The sequence below is a fragment of the Plecotus auritus genome (assembly GCF_963455305.1).
Source record: "Plecotus auritus genome assembly, chromosome: 2".
Taxonomy (NCBI): Eukaryota; Metazoa; Chordata; class Mammalia; order Chiroptera; family Vespertilionidae; genus Plecotus; species Plecotus auritus.
In genome coordinates, this window is record NC_137771.1 from 9,681,185 (window position 1) to 9,703,081 (window position 21,897).

The window sequence follows — 21,897 nt, forward strand, 5'->3', positions numbered from 1 at the left end:
CTCGAATTTCATGCACGGGGCCCCTAGTAACTAATAATGAAATAGATTATGACAATATTCTGTAATGAAAGTTACGTGTGTGGTCCATCTCTCAAAACATCTTCTTGTACTATCCTCACCTTTTCCTTAAAGGATGCACTTTACAGCTTCTCTCTGTCATATCCAAATTGCCAGCATCGTTACTTCTTGCACTTTGGGGTTATTATTAAGTAAAATAAGGGTTAGAACACAAGCACTGCGGTATCACGACAGTTATCTGATAATGGAGGTGGCTACTAAGAAACTAACGGGCATGGAGCATTTACAGCGTGGATATGCTGGTCAAAGAGATAATTCATGTTCCAGGCAGGATGGAGTGGGATGGCTTGAGATTTCATCATTCTACAATTTCAAACTAATGAATTGTTTATTTCTGCAATTTTCCATTTAATATTTTTGAACTCTGATTAACTGCAGGAAAGCAAACCCACAGATAAGGAGGGACTACTGTACTGAAGCAGTCTATGTCTCCTCCTCTCCCTTCAGGGCACAACAGAAAATAATTCTATTCCCTGCATCCATATAAGCCCTCAGCAAAAGGCTGCTGAGTGAATAAGCAAACACAGCTTTATGAATTCATTTTAGAGCCAACAACAAAACCTAAATGTTAACTCATAGATATTCTGATGAAAAAACACACAGAACCTTCATATGAAAAATTAAAAAAATAATAAAATCACAGAGTTCAGATGGCTAAAGACAAAACTAGAAGAGGGATGGTAAAAATGGGGTATAAAGAAGTAGGATTTTGTTTTTAATTTTTATTTACTGATTTGAGAGAGAAACATCTATTTGTTGTTCCATTTATTTATGCATTGATTTATAAGAGAGAAACATCCGTTTGCTGTTCCACTTATTTATACAGTCACAGATCGAACTTGAAACTCTGGTATACACATATCAAATTTATAATAATCAAAATGTAGCCCTGACAGGTTTGGCTCAGTGGATAGAGCGTCGGCCTGCAGACTCAAGGGCCCCAGGTTTGATTCCGGTCAAGGTCATGTACCTTGGTTGCGGGCACATCCCCAGTGGGGAGTGTGCAGGAGGCAGCTGATCAATGTTTCTCTCTCATCGATGTTTCTAACTCTATCCTTCTCCCTTCCTCTCTATAAAAATCAATAAAATATATTTTTTCAAAATGTAGTCAATTATATGCAAAGACAGAATCTCCAAATCTTTTCCATTTATCCTATTTCTATTCTGAACTAAATTTTCCAAAGTTTTCCAATCAGAATTGATGTTGGCAGTTTTTTACATTCCTGAGTCTCCTCTCCTGGTTTAGCAGAAGTAGTTATCCAAAAATTAGTTCCAGTACAACCGAATATACTTCCATTAAATATACACTTCAAAAACTTCACACTTTCAGCTTAAAGATAGCTGCATTAACTTTAGACTTTAAAAATAAGGGAAGTCGTTAGTGAAAACAAAAATATGTATGTTAACAAAAAAATACATTCACAAAAATGACTTAGTAAAACAGAATCTAATTTGAGGTTTCTCTATCATTTCATACACTAAATGTGAAGGTGGTCCCTCAAATTACATTTTTTAAAAATATATTTTTATTAATTTCAGAGAAGAAGGGAGAGGGAGAGATAGAAACATCAATGATGAGAATCACTGATCAGCTGCCTCCTGCATGCCCCCTACTAGGGATCGAGCCGCAACCCAGGCATGTGCCCTTGACCAGAATCAAACCCAGGACCTTTGAGTCCCCAGGCTGATGCTCTATCCCAGGGGTCCTCAAACTTTTTAAACAGGGGGCCAGTTCACAGTCCCTCAGACCGTTGGAGGGCCGGACTATAGTTTAAAAAAAAAACTATGGCCGAAACCAGTTTGGCTCAGTGGATAGAGCATCAGCCTGCGGACTGAAAGGTCCCGGGTTCGATTCCAGTCAAGGGCATGTACCTTGGTTGCGGGCACAACCCCAGTAGGAGGAGTGCAGGAAGCAGCTGATCAATGTTTCTAACTCTCTATCCCTCTCCTTTCCTCTCTGTAAAAAATCAATAAAATATATTTAAAAAAACAAAAAAATAAAATAAAATAAAATAAAATAAAAAAATAAAAACTATGAACAAATTCCTATGCACAATGTGGGCCCGGGACGAGTCGGCTGCTAATTAGGACAGGCAGCGGCACCCGGCGGGCCGGATAAATGTCCTCGGCAGGCCGCATGTGGCCCGCAGGCCATAGCTTGAGGACGCCTGCTCTATCCACTGAGCCAAACCAGCTAGGAATCAAATTCCATTTTTGCTTTCTCTTTCCTTACTACATCTCCTTGGGCAACCATGTCTGAAAAACACAATATGGCTGAGATTGAGAAATTCGATAAGTCGAAATTGAAGAAGACAAAAACACAAGATAAAAATCCACTGCCTTCAAAAGAAACGATTGCGCAGGAGAAGCAAGCAGGCGAACTGTAATGAGGCACACACCACCAATAAGCACTGTACATTCCACAAGCACTGCCTTCTTATTTACTTTTATTATCTGTTTAATTTTGTAAGATGCAAGGAGGTTGGATCAGGTTATCAGAGAACTATTGACAACAAAGCAGCACCCTACCACTCCCATCTGCCTGTCTGGCTGGCAGGAAAGGAAGAGAACTTGCGTGTTGGTGAAGGAAGAAGCTGGGTGGAAAGACAATCAAATCTAGAGTAAAAACCAAGCTGGTCCAGCCCTGGCTGGTGTGGCTCAGTTGGTTGAGCATTATCCTGAGAACCAAAAGGTCACCAGTTCAATTCCCAGTAAAGGCACATGACCAGGTTGCAGGCTGGATACCTAGTCGGGTGCCTGAGGAAGGCAGCCCATTGATGTTTCTCCCTCTCCCTTCCTCTCTCTAAAAATCAATAAAAACGTATTAAAAAAACAAAAACAAAAAACAAGCTGGTCCAAGGTGTCCTAAAGGCTGTAAAACGTAGTTTAGTCAGACTGTTGTTGTTAAAATGATTTTAATTATTGGAATGCACAATTTTTAATATGCAGGACGGAAGCCCAGGTCCTGGGTGCCAGAGGGAAGCTGGTGCCAGCAGCTGGGGGAAGGCCTACTCTTGCACGAATTTTGTAATTTCTTGCATCAGGCCTCTAGTATCCTATATAATAAAAGGCTAATATGCAAATAGACCGAAGGGCAGAACGACCAGTCACTATGACACGCACTGACCACCAGGGGGCTGACGCTCAACACAGGAGCTGCCCCCTGGTGGTTAGTGCACCAGAAACCCGACTGGCAAGAGCAGCGGTGGTGGCAGGAGCCTCACCTGCCTCCGGGGCAGTCAGACATCCCCCGAGGGTGCAGGCCGGGCTGAGGGACCCCCCCAAGGATATTATCACAAAAGACAGAACAGTGGTTACTTCTAAGAGAAATAAATGGTTGTAATCAAAGAGGGGTACATCGAAAGTACCTCTGGGGCACCAGCAATATTTTCTTTCTTGACTCAGATGGTAGTTACACAGGTGTTGGCTTATAATTATTCTTTAAAATGCATATATTTTATGCACTCATCAACCATTCACAATAAAAAAAAATCTAGGTAAACCTAACTTTTAATACTATTTAATAATAATATGTAAATATTTCTGCAGGTATTATTCTGAACAGGAGCTCACATATTTCATCTAAAATAGTGTCAGCTTAACAGTGCACAGCAAAACCTAGCTGTTAAAGGTAAGAAATACAGCGAAGTCATTAGGAATGCATATGAAAAAGGAGGAAATCTCAAGGTTCCAATGCTTCTCAAATTTTAATGTGAATCTCATTAAACTACACATTCAGATTCATGAAGCCTGTAGTAGGACCTTTCTGCATTCTAAATTTGGTGATGCCAATGATGCCAGTTCATGGACTCTTGAGTACCAAGTTCTTAAGTAACCATTAAAATGCAGCTGATGTTAACACTAGATGGTAAAAGAGAATCAAAAGGTATTGAGGGAAGAAATGGTAATCCAGCAAAGAGGATAATCCAGGAAAGCATGTAATCCAGAATATAAAGTATTCCAGGAAAAAAGGTAATACAGCTGAGAGAATAATCCAGGAAAGAGTGTATTACAGGAGAGGGTAATTTAGGCTGAAGAATATTCCAGGAGACAGGATAATCCAAGAGAGAGTGTAATCTATGAGAGAGGGTATCCAGGAGAGAAAACAATCCAGCAGAGGGAAACCAAGATGGCGGCATAGGTAAGCACCTAAACTGCTGCCTCACACAACAATTTCAAAACTACAACTAAAAGACAGAACGGACACCATCCAGAACCACAGGAAAGCTGGCTGAGTGAAAATTCTACATCTAGAAGGAAAGAGAAAAGCTCACAGAGAATTGGAGGTAAAGGGTCTTTGTGCGCGCAGAGGGAAGGGCGGCTGAGAGCCTGGCTGACTTTCTCTGGCGGAAGGGGGAAGGAAGCCCCCGACCGCACTGAACCCCAGTTCTGACTGCACTGAACCCCAGTCCTGGGCGAAACCCCGTGGACCCAGGCTCATACAGGGGGAGTCTGGACTGTCAGGTAGAGAGAAAGGCACCCGGAGACTCAGAAACCCAGGGGAGACCTGGGGGAGCCCCGGCAGGCAGGGTTCCGGAGGCGTGCGCGCTAGTGTGCACAAAGGCTGCGGAGGTTGCCACAGGCTTTCCCTAGCAGAAGGGAGTCAGAAGCTCCTGACGGCACTGAGCCCCAGTTCTGACTGCAGTGAACCCCAGTTCCAGGCGAGCCCCTGAGGACCCACGCTCTTGTGGGGGGAATCGGGACTCTCGGGCGAAGACTCGGGAGCCGGGGAAGGCAAAGGTCTGCAGGCGCGCACGCGTGTAAGGGCAAGGCTGACTGGAAGCCAAGACTGTCTGCTCCGCCCTGAGACTCCACCCCATCCAAGCTGAGCACAGAGGCTATTGCAATTTGGCAAGTCTAATCCTATAAGGCTGTCTCCAACACCGAACTTCTCCCAGCGTAGACACAGCTGATCCTTACAGCCGACTGGCCTGGAGGTCAATTCCTCCTAGTGATATCAACAACAATCAAGACTTAACTACAAGGCTGTACACACAGTCCACAAAGGGGTGCACCAAGAGTGTCCACCTCAGGTTAACTGGGGAGGCCGACGCACTGGGCCATATAGGAAACCTAGCACACAAATCTACCCTACCAACTCAGGGAAGCAGTGAAAATGCGGCGTCAAAGAAACAGATCACAAACAAAAGAAATGGAGGAAAACAAACGACTGGATATAGAATTCAAAACCACGGTTATAAGGCTTTTCAAGAATATCCTAGAAAAGGCCGATAAATATAACGAGACCCTCGAAGATATGAAAAAGGACCAACTAGAAATTAAACATACACTGACTGAAATAAAAAATATTATACAGAGACCCAACAACAGACTAAAGGAACACAAGAATCAAGTCAAAGAATTGAAATACAAAGAAGCAAAAAACACTCAACCGAAAAAGCAAAAAGAAAAAAAAATCCAAAAAGTTGAAGATAGTGTAAGAAGACTCTGGGACAACTTCAAGCGTACCAACATCAGAATTATGGGGGTGCCAGAAGAAGAGAGAGAGCAAGATACTGAAAACCTATTTGAAGAAATAATGACCGACAACTTCCCCCACCTGGTGAAAGAAATAGATTTACAAGTCCAGGAAGCGCACAGAACCCCAAACAAAAGGAATCCAAAGAGGACCACACCAAGACACATCATAATTAAAATGCCAAGAGCAAAAGACAAAGAGAGAATATTAAAAGCAGCAAGAGAAAAACAGTTAATTACCTACAAGGGAGCACCCATATGACTGTCAGCTGATTTCTCAACAGAAACTATGCAGGCCAGACGGGAGTGGCAAGAAATTTTCAAAGTGATGAATAGCAAGAACCTACAACCAAGATTACTCTACCCAGCAGAGCTATCATTCAGAATTGAAGGGCAGATAAAGAGCTTCACAGATAAGAAAAAGCTAAAGGAGTTCATCACCACCAAACCAGTATTATATGAAATGCTGAAAGGTATTCTTAAAGAAGAGGAAGAAGAAAAAAGTAAAGATAAAAATTATGAACAACAAATACATATCTATCAACAAGTGAACCTAAAAATCAAGTGAATTAAAAACCTGAGGAACAGAATAAACTGGTGAATATAATAGAATCAGGGGCATAGAAAGGGAGTGGACTGATAATTCTCAGGGGGAAAGGGGTATGGGGGGGTTCAGGAAGAGACTGGACAAAAATCATACACCCATGGATGAGGACAGTGGGGGGGAGGTAAGGGCAGAAGGTGGGGGGGGGGGAACCGGGTGGAGGGGAGCTATGGGGGGAAAAAGGAGAAACAATTGTAATAATCTGAATAAAGATTTATTTAAAAAAAAAAAAAAAACAATCCAGCAGAGAGTGTTATCCAGGAGAGACTGTAGTCTTAGAGAGAGTATGATCCAGAAGAGAGGGAAAACAGGGAAAGGGGCTAATCAAGCAGAGAAGCTAATTCAGCAGAGATGATAATCCAGGAGGAAGGATAATCAGGAGAGAAGGTAATCAGGAAAGAGGGTAAACCAGGAGAGAAAACAATTTAGGAGAGAAGATAAACCAAGATAAACGATAACCCAAAAAAAAGGGCAATAAAAAAAAAAAAAAGGTATTGAGGGTATGTGGCAGGTGCATTAACTCATTTAATCCTACCTCAACTCTATCAGGGACATATTATCAATTATATTTTACAGATGAAAATAATGGGGCTCAGATAAATTAATTTGCTTATGATTACATAGCTTTGTAAAAAGAAGAGGAACCAGAATATGAACCCAATTCTTTGGCTCCGTTTTTAAAAAAGAGATAGCATAAATCAGTCACTGAAATGAATTTAAAATCATCAACAAAGTAACTATAACATGTTCCATTACATGGTATCTTGCATACAGTATCACTTTCCCCCGTTAGCTCATTCTTCAAAATGTCATTCCCTTTATTGTGATGCCCCCTGCTAGGATGCTTGTCATTGTTATCCACATTTGAAGTAGTGTAGCAAAAGACCTATCTAAAATCTAACTTTCCTGACTCCAGTCTCTTGCCCCATCAATGTTTTTGAAGTCTCTAGGAATGTGAGAAATGAGAAACATGACGAAAATGATTTTTCAGGAAGTAGAATTCAAAGTACTCTGCAATCCCACAATTGGGATTTCAAATTTCTGTTTGCACATGGAGTCAGCTTCCACACTGACACAAAAATATCCTGCGAAGACCTTAGGCAGGTGGCTCAGTTGGTTGGAGCATTGTCCCAATATGCCAAGGTTGTGGGTTCGATCCCTGGTTAGAGCACATACAAGAAACAACAATGAATACATAAGTAAGTGGAACAACAAGTCGATATTTTTCTCTGTCTCTCTCTCCCTCAAGTTAATAAAAACAACAACACTGCCCTAGTTGGTTTGGTTCAGTGAATAGAGCATCAGCCTGTGGACTGAAGGGTCCCAGGTTCGATTCCAGTCAAAGGCATGTACCTTGGTTGCAGATTTCCGGGACCTGGTTGGGGTGCGTGCAGGAGGCAACCAATCGATGTGTCTCTCTCACAGCGTTGTTTCTGTCTCTCCCTCTCCCTTCCAATCTCTCTAAAAATCAATGGAAAAATATCCTCGGGTGAGGATTAATAAAAACACACACACACAAGACAGCATTTATGTATTCTGTAGGATAAAGCAAATAAATGCGAACAGTACTAAAAGTCAAGATTTTCAGTTTATCTCTTTTCCAGTGCCAGTATGCCGCCATCATAGGTCGCATGCACACTCCCAGGAAGGGCCTGTCCCAATCAGCTCTGCCCTACTGCCCCAGCGTCCCCACCTGGCTGAAATTGACATCTGACAATGAGAAGGAGCAGATCTACGAACTGGCCAAGAAGGGCCTGACTCCCTCACAAATCGGTGTAATCCTGAGAGACGCACATGGTGTTGCACAAGTACGTTTTGTGACAGGCAATAAGATCTTGAGAATTCTTAAGACTAAAAAACTTGCTCCTGATCTTCCTGAGGATCTCTACCATTTAATTAAGAAAGTTGTCACACCCTGGCAGGTTTGGCTCGGTGGATAGAGCGTTGGCCTGCGGACTCAAGGGTCCCAGGTTCGATTCTGGTCAAGGGCATGTACCTTGGTTGCTGGCACATCCCCGGTGGAGGGTGTGCAGGAGGCAGCTGATTGATGTTCCTCTCTCATCGATGTTTCTGGCTCTCTATCCCTCTCCCTTCCTCTCTGTAAAAAATCAATAAAATGTGTTAAAAAAAAAAAAGTTGTTACAGTTCGAAAGCATCTTGAGAGGAACAGAAAGGATAAGGATGCTAAATTCCATCTGATTCTGATCGAGAGCCATATTCACCGGTTGGCTCAATATTGTAAGACCAAATGAGTCCTCCCCCACAACTGGAAATCCAAGTCATCCACAGCCACTGCGCTGGTTGCATAAAATATCTATGTACTCAAGCAATAAAATCATTAAAAAAAAAAAAAGATTTTCAGTTTCAGGAAAGAGAGACAAATATAAATATAAAGGAAAAAAACAACAACACCCTGCAATATGTTCAAATTAAACTGGAAATATCAAGCCTGGCCAGTGTGGCTCAGTATTTGAGCATCAACCCATGATCCAAGAGGTCACTGTTTTGATTGTTGGTCAGGGCACATGCCCAGATTGCAGGCTTGATCCCCAGTAGGGGGCATAGAGGAGGCAGCTGGTAGACGTTTTTCTCTCATCGATGTTTCTACCTCTCTCCCTCTCTAAAAATCAATAAACATTTTAAATTGGAAATCTCAATATGAAGTTCTGATTTCTAAAAAACATCTTTTCTAGCTCTGCCCACTGAACGTATCTAAAAATAATAAAGACCTAGCAGCAATGAGCTTGGTTTCTAATGGAATTCCCTGTAAAAAACAACTTGGTCTTCCTAAGAAAATGACTGATTTCAGGTCAAGGATGGGGAGAGTACAAGGTGAATCTGAGATATCTTGTTGTGACAGAAAACAACCCAAAGACCAATGGGGGCATGTCAAAAAGACACACCAGCTTGAAGAAGAGACTTATAGTGGCCAAAGGTCAGAGTCAAAAAGACTAATGGCTTTATCTAAGTGTAAAAGACTAACGGCTGTAACTAAGTGTAAAGGGAAACATTTACAATGCAAAGATCTAGGACTTTGACATTAACCAAGTCATCAAATTATAGTGTAAAAAATCTGACATCATGAGTACACAGTGTCACAAAAGATTGCAAATTCCTATCTAATAAAAGGGTAATATGCAAATTAACCATCACTCCGTCACAAAGATGGCGATGCGAGCCCAGCGTCCCACGTCCTGGCCGCGCGGAGGGAGGGAGGGGTCTCTGGTCAGAGGCTGGGGCGCAGGACGCTGGCGTCGTTGCAGGCCGGGCTGAGGAACGCCCCCTCCATGCACAAATTTTGTGCACCGGGCCTCTAGTATGAATATAATTAAGACTTTAGTCTTATCTTAAAAAGGGATAAGGGATGGAGTTAAATAACACAAGAAAACATTGAGACAAATCATGAATGTCAAAAAAGTCTACCAGAGAACCAGACTGGTCTCTTCAAAAAGTCAATGTCATTGCCCTAGCCAGTTTGGCTCCATGGATAGAGCATCGGCCTGTGGACTGAAGGTTCAATTCCGATCAAGTGCACATGCCCGAGTTGAGGGCTCAATCCCCAGTAGGGGGAGTGCAGGAGGCAGCAATCAATGATCCTCTCTAATCATTGATGTTTCTATCTCTCTCTCCTTCTCTCTTCCTCTCTAAAATCAATTAAAAAATATATATATTTTTTAAAGTCAATGTCATTGAGGGAAAGAAAAAAAAAAAGGAAGAAAGGAGAGTTGTTTTACATTAAGAAGTACAATCTAAATAACAGCCAAGCCCGACCAGTATGGTTCAATGGTTGAATATTGACCTATGAACCAGGTCACATGCCCGGGTTACAGCTCAATCCCCAGTGGGGAGTGTGCAAGAAGCGGCTGATCAATGATTCTCTCTCATCATTTATGTTTCTATCTCTCCCTCTCCCTTCCTCTCTGAAATCAATAAAAATATATTAAAAATAACAAAATATATATTTTTAAAAATAAATAAAAACAAATAACAGCGGAATGCAATTTGGAAATCCCCACTGGATCCTGGTTCCTACTACTTAGTCCTTTGCACTTGCTATTCCTTCTGTCCCCAAAACTTAGCATTAAATATCCTACCTTGTATCTTTCAGCATGAACATCACCTTCTCACTAAGGCCCTCTCTAAACCAATCTCAATTACAATCATGTGCTGCATAATGATGTTTCTGTTAAGGATGGAATGCATATATGATGATAGTATACCGGATAGCCTCTGTGTGTGGTAGGCTATACCATCTAAATTTATGTAAGCACACTCTATGATGTTCACACAACAAAATCACCTAATGACGCATTTCTCAAAATGTATCCCCATTGTTAAAATGTGATTAATGTAATTAGTCTTCCCTTTCTGCACCATGTCATTATCACACCTTGTTTTATTTGTAGTCATTATTATATGAAATTTTGTTCATTCATTAACTGCTTTCTCCAATCTCAAACTAAGATAGAAATTAGATACCTTGCCTAATTTTGCCCACTGTATCTCTAATACCTTGAACCATGCCTAGCATATAAAAGAATTCAATAAATGTTTGAATAAATGGACCAATGAAACAAAAAGGCAAGAAAAACTAAACAGACACTTGGGATTATGTAATGCTTTAGAAAACTCATGAGGAACATCAAACCATAAGAATCTAAAGTATAGCAAATCCTCACTTAACATCATCGATAAGTTCTGCGACTTCAGCAAAACAATGTATAACAAAACCAATCTTACCATAGGCTAATTGATATAAATAAAAGTTAAGTGCCTGGCTGGAGTGGCTCAGTGGTTGAGTGTTGACCTATGAACCAGGAGGTCATGGTTCGATTCCTGGCCAGGGCACATGCCTGGGTTGAGGGCAAAATCCCCAGTGTGGAGCATGCAGGAGGCAGCCAATCAATGGTCCTCTGTCATCATTGATATTTCTATCCCTCTCTCCTTCTCTAAAATCAATTAAAAAAAAATTTTTAATTGTGGTAATATACACATAACATAAAATTTGCCATTTTAATCATTTTTAGGTATGCAGTTCAGTGGCATGAAGTGCATTCCCATTGTTGTGCAACCATCACTACGAACCATCTTCAGAACTTTGTCATCATTCTAAGCTGAAACTTCATACCCATTAAACACTAACTCCCTGTTCCCTCCTCTCCCCTGGCAACTACCATTCTACTTTCTGTCTCCATGAATTGGAATACTCTAGGTAACTCATGTATGTGTAATCATACAATATTTGTTCTTTTGTGTCTGGCTTATTTCACCTAGCAAAATGTCTTCAAGATTTCATTACCATTATGTTACTTTTAAGTTAAATAAAATCTGAAATTCTAACCCATCCGTCATTATGATTTATTAAGCATGCTTTTGGAAGAGAGAACTGCGTTTACTGAGAAAAAGAGGAGAGGTGAGGAAGATAGACAAATAGAATCTTAAAGACCTACAGGAACATAAAACTTTAGATTCACTAATAAGGAAGAGAGCAGCTTGTTTGATCTTCACTAGACCAAAGGATCTATTTAGAAAGATGTTACCAAATATCTCAGCGAAAGCTAAGAAAGCAGTCTTGCAAACACAATACTGCTTGATCCTAAGACAAGCCAAGACACTGTTGCTTTTGGGCAAGAAACAGCAAGGCTAACTAGTTTAAAATTTAAAAAAAAACTTTAAGAAGAAATACTGAGATACAAGAATAAATTCCACTTTCCTTTGACTTTCATCTGAAAAGCTAGCAGATAGAAGAGGCAACATTTAGTAAAACTATATTTATGAATTCATAACTAACATTAATCTTTCTCAAAACAATACAACAAAAGGTTCATTCTGGAAAAGATTTCTTATTCTCTAAATCATAACGTAAGTTAAACATTTAAAGTGAAAATAATGAAGGAAACAAAAATTTGGAGAAGTATGCCATACTAGTGAGTTCCTTAAAGTAGTTGAAATAAAAAGTACCCTAAGTATTAAATATTCTAAGGGAATATTATTAGCTAAAACTAAAACTTGTTTACCTTTATAGAAATTAAATGAACTACCTCAAACCTATATATTACCAACAGACAAGAGAAAATAAGTTACTGTCTAAGCTAAGTTACTGTCCAGAGTAATAACATTTTTCTGAAGTAACTATTGCTTTATATAATAGAGGCCCGGTGCACGAAATTCGTGCATGGGGAGCGGGGGGGGGGGGGGGGGGATGTCCCTCAGCCCGGCCTGCACCCTCTCCAATCTGGGACCCCTCGGGGGATGTCCAACGGCCTCTCGCAATCCAGAACTGCTGGCTCCTAACCGCTTGCCTGCCTGCCTGCCTGACCGCCCCTAACCACCTCTGCCTGCCTGCCTGATTGCCCCTACTGTCCTGATCGCCCCTAACTACCTCTGCTTCGCCCCACACCCGGGATCCAAAACTCCCTCCTCCGGCTGGTCACAGGCACCCAGGACCCGGGCTTCCCTCCCTCTGGCCAACCACAGGCAACCACGACCCAAGCCGGCTTCGCCCGGGCTGGCTGCAGCCGCAGGGGACCGTGGGTGGGTGGCTTTTCCCGGGCCACAGCTGCAGGGGACCATGGGTGGGCGGCTTTGCCCGGGCGGCAGCAGCAGGTGCCCGGGACCGTGGGATGGGCAACTTGTCCTTCTCCTGGGCTGCAGGCGCAGGCACCTGAGACTGCGGGGTGGGCGGCTTGTCCCTCTCCCAGGCCACAGCCTGGCTGGTCCCCATTCCTCTCTCACGACCTCATTTGTGCCTGACTGGTCACCGTTCCTCTCTAGTGAGCTCATTTGTGCCTGGCTGATCCCCATATCTCTCTCCCCAGTGTTGAGTGTCTGAGCCGTTAAGGTGAGACTGACGTGATGACCATTTGCATATTAGCTCTTTATTATATAGGATATCTGCACATTTATCAGTTTTATATATATAAACAAGAATCATAGCACCACAAGAAACTTCCATCTTTGAAGCAAAACACAGACAGCAACACTGGAAAAAAATAAAAACTTGGAAGAAACTTTACAAATTAAAAAGTAGAGCATCATCCCGATACGCCAAGGTTACAGGCTCAATCCACAGTCAGGATACATACAAGAATAAACCAATGAGTTCATAAGTGGAACAACAAATTTATGTTTATCTCTGTCTCTCTCTCTCTAAAATCAATCAATAAAAAAATAAAAAGTAGAAATTTAATAGAGAAAAATCAGAATTAAAAGCAAATGCGCTGCCCTGTCTGGGTGACTCAGTTGGTTGGAGCATCACCCCATATACCAAAAGGTTGCGGGTTCAATCCCCATTTGGGGAGCATAGGAGAGGCATACGATCAATGTTTCTCTCTAACATCTATGTTTGTTTCTCTCTCTCCCTCCCTCCCACTCTCTCTAAAATCAATAAAAATGGGGGGGAGGGGGGCTGTAAGAGATCAACCGAAGGACTTGTACGCATGCATATAAGCATAACCAATGGATAAAAGACACTTGGGGGGGGGGGGGCAGGCAAAGGCATGTACTGTGGGGAAGGGGAGGGTGGGGGGAGGTCAATGGGGGAAAAAAAGAGACATATGTACTACTATTTTTAATACTTCAAACAATTTAAAAAAATGTAAAAAATAAAAAATAAAAAAATAAAATAAATAAATAAAAAATAAAATAAAATCAATAAAAATGTATCCTTAGATAAAGACCAAAAAAAAAAAAAGCAAACGTGCTTTCCAACAGATGCATGAGTAAGGAAAGGCAAAATTAAACATAATTTTACAAGACATCTACACTAATAAAAGAGCAACATGTTAATTGACCGTACCTTCGTGATGCCCATCAGCCAATCAGGAGTGAGTATGCAAATTAACCCAACAAAGATGGTGGGTTGATTTGCATAAACAGGTGCCAAGTGGCCAGGGCAGGGTGGGACACTTGCCCCTACACTTGCAGGCCTTCCGCACCACTCCAGCTGCTCTGGGCCTCTGGGCAGTGTGGGAAGGCAGAAAGGCGGCTCCGGGTGGAGCCAAAAGGCAGCTCTGGCCAGAGCGAAGGCAGTGTCGGCAGCCAGGGGAAGGAAGGCCCATTCTTGCACGAATCTTAGTGCATCGGGCCTCTAGTATATAATAAAACCCTAATATGCAAGTCAATTGAACAGCGGAACGACAGGTCGCTATGATGTACACTGACCACCAGGGAGCAGATGCTCAATGCAGGAGCTGCCCCAGCCAAGAGGGAGGCGACCAAGGCGGTGGTTGGGGGGGCGAGGCCGGCCAAGGCAGGTGCCAGTGGGGTGTGGGGGGAGGGGATCACCAGTCGCCCCACAGATGGCCCTGATCGCCGGCCAGGCCTAGGGACCCTACCCTATATATTGGGAACAGTCTCTTAGATTTAAAAATTAAAACCTGGCAAGGCTACTCTTAACATTGAAAAAAACAGGATGATGCAGCAATGACATGCATGGACTCTGGCTTGCACATTTTTTGGTCAGCTCTGATTCTGACACTTAAAACTGTGTGACAAAGCCAATTACTTAACTTCTCTCTGCTTTAGTTTTTCCACCCATAAGATGGGGAAAATGGTACTACTGCCTCAGAAGAATTATGTTATGCACTACTTTTTATAATCAGGGCAAAAAAACGTAGCTACCCATACAATAGCAAGATGCCTTTCACCTGTACGAAAAGTATGGTCACTAGTACATGCAGCATCCCAGATTGCAAGAGGGATGTCCAACTGCTGGTTTAGGCCCGGCATCCCCTGAGGGGTCCTGGGTTGCGAGAGGATGCAGGCGGGCTGAGAGACTTCCTCCTGCCCTCCAGTGCAAAATTTCATGCACCAGGCCTCTAGTTTAGAATATCATCACAAGAAACAACTTAAAAATAGGCTGTATGATGAGCATATATTGGGCATTTTTTTTTCTTTTAATCTTCACCTGAGGATATTTTTCCATTGATTTTAGAGAGAGTGGAAGACAGAGAGAAACATCAATGTGAGAGAAACACATTGATCAGTTGCCTCCTACATGCACCCTGACCAGGGCCCAAGCCAGGGAAGAGCCTGCAACCGAGGTACGTACCCTTGACCAGAATCGAACCTGCGACTCTTCAGTCCACAGGTTGACACTCTATCCACTGAACCAAACCAGCTAAGGTATACTGGGCAATTTTTAAGTTACTTATATGTAACTCATATCCTTCAACATGTTAACAACCTCATACTATAGAAAATGAACAAACACATCCCCTGCACTTTTCTGTCAAACATAACAATTAAGCATCCATGTTCAGTTAAGACACAGTTTGTAAATGTTCAACTAAAACACATCACTTAAAGATTTCATTCAATCCAAAAACTCATAAAATACTTTTGCAATGTAGGCAACAAGATGAAAATTAGTTATAAAACTACCACAGCACTAAGATGAAAAACTTGTAATGAGATACAGAAGTTCATTATCAGAGATACTCGGCTTCAATTCACACAGATTCTATAAAATAGTTTAATATAGCTCTGGCTTAAGCGGTCAATTTCACCCAACTTTTACTTATTTTACTTACTATTGGGAGGAGACAGTCAACTTACAGTCAACATTCTGAGTGACAACTAAACATTAAATGTGATCAAATTAAAATCATACAGTGTTTCTTATGCCAGTTTATAAAACAAAAACAAAAGCATCATCACTCTAAGGTAACACCATTCAATAATCTGAGATATTTTAATTGCAACTGCAATGTTTGTGTTAGTTGCCTGAGTGTATGACTCACTCTCAGAAAGGTTCTCGCAAGACTTCTGGATTTTTGAGAATGCAGAAACCATAACTGGAGCATACTGTGTGGGAAGTGTCATGGCAGTGAATGAATAAAAGGAGAAAATGATATAATTTTTTAAAAGTTTTTTATAAAAAGCAAATCACTTACAAAAGGCAGATTTTTCTGCAGAATAGGAAAGGCACTGGGAATCCTTGGTGGGTTGGATTCAGGGCACTCCTTATACTAGAACTAGAGGCCCAGCGCACGAAATTCGTGCACGGGTAGGGTCCCTATGCCTGGCCTGCAATCAGGGCTGATCTCCCTGCCCCCACACCGCCACCACCACTTGCCCTCTGTGTATGGGGCGACTGGCAGGGCAATCAGGCCCAGTGCCACCTGCAACTGCTGCCACCCACCCCCGTTCCCAGTTCCCCACTGGGCAATTAGGGCCTGTGGGCTGGGGGCAGCTCCTGCATTGAGTGTCTGCCCCCTGGTGGTCAGTGCGCGTCATAGCTGACCAGTCGTTCCGTTGTCCGGTCAACTTACATATTATATATATATACACACACACACACACACACACACACATACATACACACACACACACACACACATATATGAATGATAAGATAGATATATAGAGAAGATATACAGTACCTTACTGGTTTCCTTGTCTGGCTCACCAACTAGACTGGGCAACCTAAGACCAAAAGCTATATGGTCTTAGAATCATTAGTACCTACTTTCCTAAATGCCCAGCACACAGAGGGCCCTAGATAGGTGTTTTCATAACACTGATTATTGAATAATCAATCTTACATTTGCCTTTTATTTTACAAAGCAGTTTTACAAACATTACCTTTTTTGAGCCACAAAACAATCTTGTGAAGTGGGAAGGGCATTATTTAACCAAATGGCTTTTGTTTTTATAAAGAGTTGTTAATTCACTGACCTACACAACCCTGAGACCACAAAGATAATCACGTTTATTCACCATTGTGATGACATCTCCTTGGGACTTCCAATATTCTTGTAAAACCCAGAGGATTTGCTAGCATGTTCTGTGCTGGCTCTTCACCACAGGTAGGAATCACACAGCTTCAAATTTTACAGAAGGGTTTTAACTACATAAAGTAGTGTTTAAGGAAGGGTCTTCTAGAAACCAGACATTAAGAAGCATCCTAAGCTATTTTTCCTGACCCTGTTCTTTTTGAGAAGGGAAGAAATTACAAAAGGCAAAATGCTGGAGAGTGAATGATGTCATGGTTGTCATGAAGTTGCATCAATACCTGATGATGATTTAGCACAACAATGCAACACATTATGCCAAGAAGCATAATGTCAAACCACCAGGATGTTTTACTGCATTAATTTCATGACTCTTTATTATTAGCAAATTGAAATAGAGAGTGACTCTCCAATTTTCTAAGATGGAGAAGTTGTTGGTTCAGGTTTATGTCCTTAGCAAAGGCACTAAGAAAATCCGGAGATGGCTTTAAGAAAAGGTAAAATCACTGATATTAAGCTAACAGTTGTCATTTTAACAATTAAAAGCTTTATAAAATAGACAAAACACCCCTGGATCAATGTAGATTGAGTAATATATGTATACCAGGCATGTCGAAAGCAGTCAGAGGGTATAAAATAACTACATACAAATGAAAGGATACCCAATCAGATTAAACAGATGAATAGACTCAAAGTTAGAAACTTGACACAGAGCATCATTATTCACTGTAAAAGTTACAGAGCAAATTTTGAATGTTCAAATCCAAATGATGGCACTTCCTCTTAAATTATCCTTTCCACATGACGTCATCATTTTAAGCACAGCAAAACACACTTAAGTTACAAAAGGTATTTGGAGTGTCCAACCCAAAGCCATCCCCTTCATCATCCCCCACAGCACAATTCCAACTGAGGCCACATCATCCCTCAAGAAAAAGACCACAAGACGTCAAACCAACTTCCCTGAGAAAAACTACATCAGCCTTTTAAATTAGCATTTGAACAACCAAAAGTTGTTCTCAAAAAAGAACAAGCATAGAACAAGGACCCTGCCGGCAAGTGAGGACCGGTAATGGGTCTGAATATTCATCCAGCGCAATCAGAATCCTACCATAGAAAAGTCCAAAAGCGTGGCAATTAAGAAACGAAGCTTTTCTTTTCCTAGTAAAATTCGGGAGATTTTACAGACAACACGCAACGGGTTCTTCCGAATCTTAACAATCCAAAGGTTTCAATTGAGCGAGGACTTCATTAGCACGGAAGTTACTCTGCAGGGACTATGAAGACCTTTTTTTTTTTTTTTTTTTTAATTCGTTTACAAATCCATTCCCACCCTCCACCGTTTCCAGTGCCCAGACGACTCTCAGCAGAGGGCTTCCCCTGTCACAACGTGGATTGCTATCTCAACCACGGAGACCCACAGCCCGCACGTCGCTGGGGGTGGGGAGGGACATACTCGGGAAGCTAAGGGGTAGGTGCTTGTGTTTTATTTTTTTAGGCCAATTCCAAAACCTTCCCTTCGCAGCTGCAGCCTCAGCGATGCTGGCCCCTCGCCGCAGCCCCAATTTGGGAGGGCACGGACTCTGGCTTCTCGGGCATGGCGTTCAAGATTCGGGGGTGGGAAAAGATTACCTGTCGTCCCTACAGCCATCCTGGCCCAGGTCACACACCCTGTAGTGGCCCCGGGGACGGGGAGAACCGCCCTGGAGGAAAGGGGCCGGGTTCACTCCCATCCCAATGGCTGGAGGAAAGGGGCTCTCCCCCTCCTCGCCTAACCCAGAGAGGCCGACGATGACGACTGCAAGGTCTCCCGTCCAGCCGGCACCGACCACCGCGCGGGAAGCAGAGCCGTGCCCACTGCCCGCTGCGGGCCCCGGGCATAAAGGGCAGGAGGCGCCAGCTCCCTGCCGCGGCCCCGGGAGGGGAGAGACCTCACCTGGCCCAGCCCGCGCCACGCTCTCGGGTTAGCTCCGCTGACGACAGCGGTGAGGGAGCCCGGGCAGGGCCAGAGCAGAGGCGCTCCGCCTCAGGCCGTGCTTGCCGCACTCAGGGTTTCTCACAACGGGCCGGACCCCGAGCCGCCCGGAGCCGCCATCTTCCTCCACTCAAACGCCGCCGCCGGGGCTGCTCTGGCCGGGAGAAGACAGCGCGGAGTGCGCATGCGCGGGGCCTAGCGCGGAGGACACGCGCGCGCACACACGTCGGCGGCTGGGGCGGGGCCGTTTGGGAAAGAGGCGTGGCCCGGGCTGAGGATCTCCTGGGAATGGAACCAGCTTAGCGGTGCGCAGTTGGAGCGAAGAAAAGTCGAGCTTCCGCGTCCTTCTTCCTGGGGTCTCACCTACCCCAGGTCAGCACCCACCGCTCTTCTCAATGCCTGGGGCAACTGGCTTGAGACCGTGATGTTTGGCAAGAATTAACCCATTTGTACGCCTGGGGGCCAGATGTAGAAGTTGGACGTGCTATTGGATGTTAACTGGAGGGAAATTCAGTTCCTTCGTTGTGAAAGCGAAGCCTCCCTTAAATATAACCACCACTGTGTGACTTGTGACTAACTCCATTTTTTCAGATGAGTAAACAGGCGCAAAGAAATACCTCCTTTTCCCAAGGCCACACCCCTTAAGGGACAGGAGGCAGGATAGGATTTGAACTCAGGCTTATCTGGTTCTCAAGCGCCTTGTACTTTCCACTATCGCTATCCCCAGGCCAGACAGCAAGGTCCAGCAAAATCCCCCTTCCTCGGTAGCAATCAGGTGTGTAGGTGAGAATCTTCATGAATCCATCGGGGCAACAAGTGGTCCAAGGAAATGCCAGAGATACAGAAGCCCTTGCTCCGAAAACCAAAGGAACCTTGAGGTGCCAGCCCACCACCCTGGGATAAAATGGACCTTCTGGGATATCTCTTGGGACACCGGGCTGGATCAGAACCCAAGTGCCCTCTCAAATTGGGAGAGCATTGCACTAATGAGCAGACTTGAGTCATCCTAACTCTAGAAATCACTAGATCTGTGTGACCAGTCCCATCACCCCTAATATAGAGCTCAATGTTACAAACACTGGACCAGCTATTAAGTGCTTCCTTGTAACAATGTTGGTTCTAGGGCCCATCTTAGAACCTGCCTCACACTTTTTCTAAAGCTCCCTAGGGATTCTGACCCCAGTTAGGCTTGGAACTGCTGGGTCATGTTAAATCAGGTTCAAATACTGAACCACTTCATCCTGAATCTCCTAGATCAGTAGGTCGGCAAAACCGCGGCTCGCGAGCCACATGCGGCTCTTTGGCCCCTTGAGTGTGGCTCTTCCACAAAATACCACGTTTTTAGCAAAGGCCAGCTTAGGAGTACCCTAATTAAGTTAATAACAATGTACCTACCTATATAGTTTAAGTTTAAAAACTTTGGCTCTCAAAAGAAATTTCAAACGTTGTACTGTTGATATTTGGCTCTGTTGACTAATGAGTTTGCCAACCACTGTCCTAGATCAAAGACAGCAGGAATTTTTGTCTGTTTTCTTCATTATTTTATCACCTACTATAGAGAATCACTAAGTAGGGAATCAATTGTAGGGAATTGACACACAGTAGGGAATCACTAAATATTTAATGAATGAATGCATGAACTGGGAATTTAACAACTAAGAGGGCAGGCAGTCAAATATTTAGTGAGCACCTACAAAGTGCCAAACCATGTGATACATATAGTATCACATGTGATATGTGATAAATGAAATTTTAAAAATTGCTGCCCTCACAAAGGGCCCCTACAGTCTACTGAGAGGCAAAGCTGGGTTCAGAGGCTAGTCTAGGTTCAGAGGTTAGGCAAAGCTCCGAGGTCAGGATGTCCTTGCTTGGTTAGGCTAAGTTCCAAGGTTAGGCTCAGCTCTCCGAGGCCCCAAAGATCAACTAGGCTTGGCTCTCTGAGACCCCGAGACTAGGCTCTGTGGCTTCCAGGCTAGGCTAAACTCCGAGGACAGGCTGTCCTCCATCAGTTAGGCCAGGCTCTAGTCCAGGTTGTCCTCGCTGGCCAGGCTAGGCCCTGAGGCGAGGTGAGGCTCTCTGAGCTTCTGGGTCTAGGCTCCGAGGCTTGCATGAGTCTTTAATGATGTCACGCTACGCATTGATAAGTCACATGCTTTGTTCTTGTGTTGGCAGTGGCAACATACAGTGAGTCTAAAAGTCTGAGCACCAGACTGGCCTGCAGGGAACAGACCCTCATTCCACCTCCCTCCTAATTTCTTCTGAATTCCATCATGAGCCATGGACTGGTTTCATTTGTCTTTACACAAACTTTACACAGAATTATAAAAACATACTTACAGACATTCCACGGTGCTATCAGTGCGATAATCAGGAGCAAAGAAATACCTCCTTTTTTTTGAAAGTACATTTTTATTGATTTCTGAGAGGAAGAGAGAGACAGAAACATCAATGATGAGAGAGAATAATCGATCAGCTGCTTCCTCCACAGCCCCTCCAGGGAATTGAGCCCACAATCCAGGCATGTGCCCTGACCAGGAATGGAACCAGCAAATTTTAGTTTACAGGATGACATCCAACCAACTGAGCTATACCAGCCAGGACAAAATAATAATAATAATAATAATAATAATACTTTAAAAAAAATTATGTCCCAATCCCCTAGCTACCTGGTAAACTTCTTTCCTCCACTGAGATGACTACTGTTACAAATTCCTGGTATCTTTCCAGACATGCATACACAAACACATATAAATAAATACTCATAAAGTAGCAGCAAACTATACACAATATTCTGTACCTTGCTTTTTTTTTCTTTTTGAAGTACAGTCCTTCAGGTCATTTGATGTCAGCATATTTAGAACCATCTAAATTTTGTTAACTAATTGCATTCTATTCCTTTGTATGGAGATACCATATATCCTTAAAACAAATCTTCTGGTAATAAACATTTAATTTGTCTCCATGTCTTTGTGATTATAAACAAAGTAGCAATGAATATCCTTATATTTTTGTTATACCTATAAGCA

The 21,897-nt window shown here is 43.0% G+C and overlaps 3 protein-coding genes across 3 annotated transcripts in view; 2 read left to right on the forward strand and 1 right to left on the reverse strand.

Moving 5' to 3' along the window:
- Positions 1-19,057, reverse strand: part of FBXO42 (F-box protein 42) — an 88,848-nt gene extending 69,791 nt beyond the window's left edge. The window contains exon 1 of the mRNA XM_080655293.1: positions 18,833-19,057. The gene's annotated coding sequence lies outside the window, so the exon portion shown is untranslated. The remainder of the gene's footprint in view (positions 1-18,832) is intronic.
- LOC308242182 (thymosin beta-4-like) lies at positions 2,331-2,465 on the forward strand (the record flags this gene model as incomplete). The annotated part of the gene is made up of 1 exon (XM_080656043.1): positions 2,331-2,465. One exon carries the CDS (start codon positions 2,331-2,333, stop codon positions 2,463-2,465), a length of 135 nt encoding a protein of 44 aa, XP_080512169.1.
- Positions 7,792-8,412, forward strand: LOC308241712 (small ribosomal subunit protein uS15-like; the record flags this gene model as incomplete). The annotated part of the gene is made up of 2 exons (XM_080655237.1): positions 7,792-8,092; positions 8,306-8,412. The coding sequence occupies 2 exons, from the start codon at positions 7,792-7,794 to the stop codon at positions 8,410-8,412; spliced, it is 408 nt and encodes a 135-aa protein (XP_080511363.1).
- Positions 19,058-21,897: the final 2,840 nt, after the last annotated feature.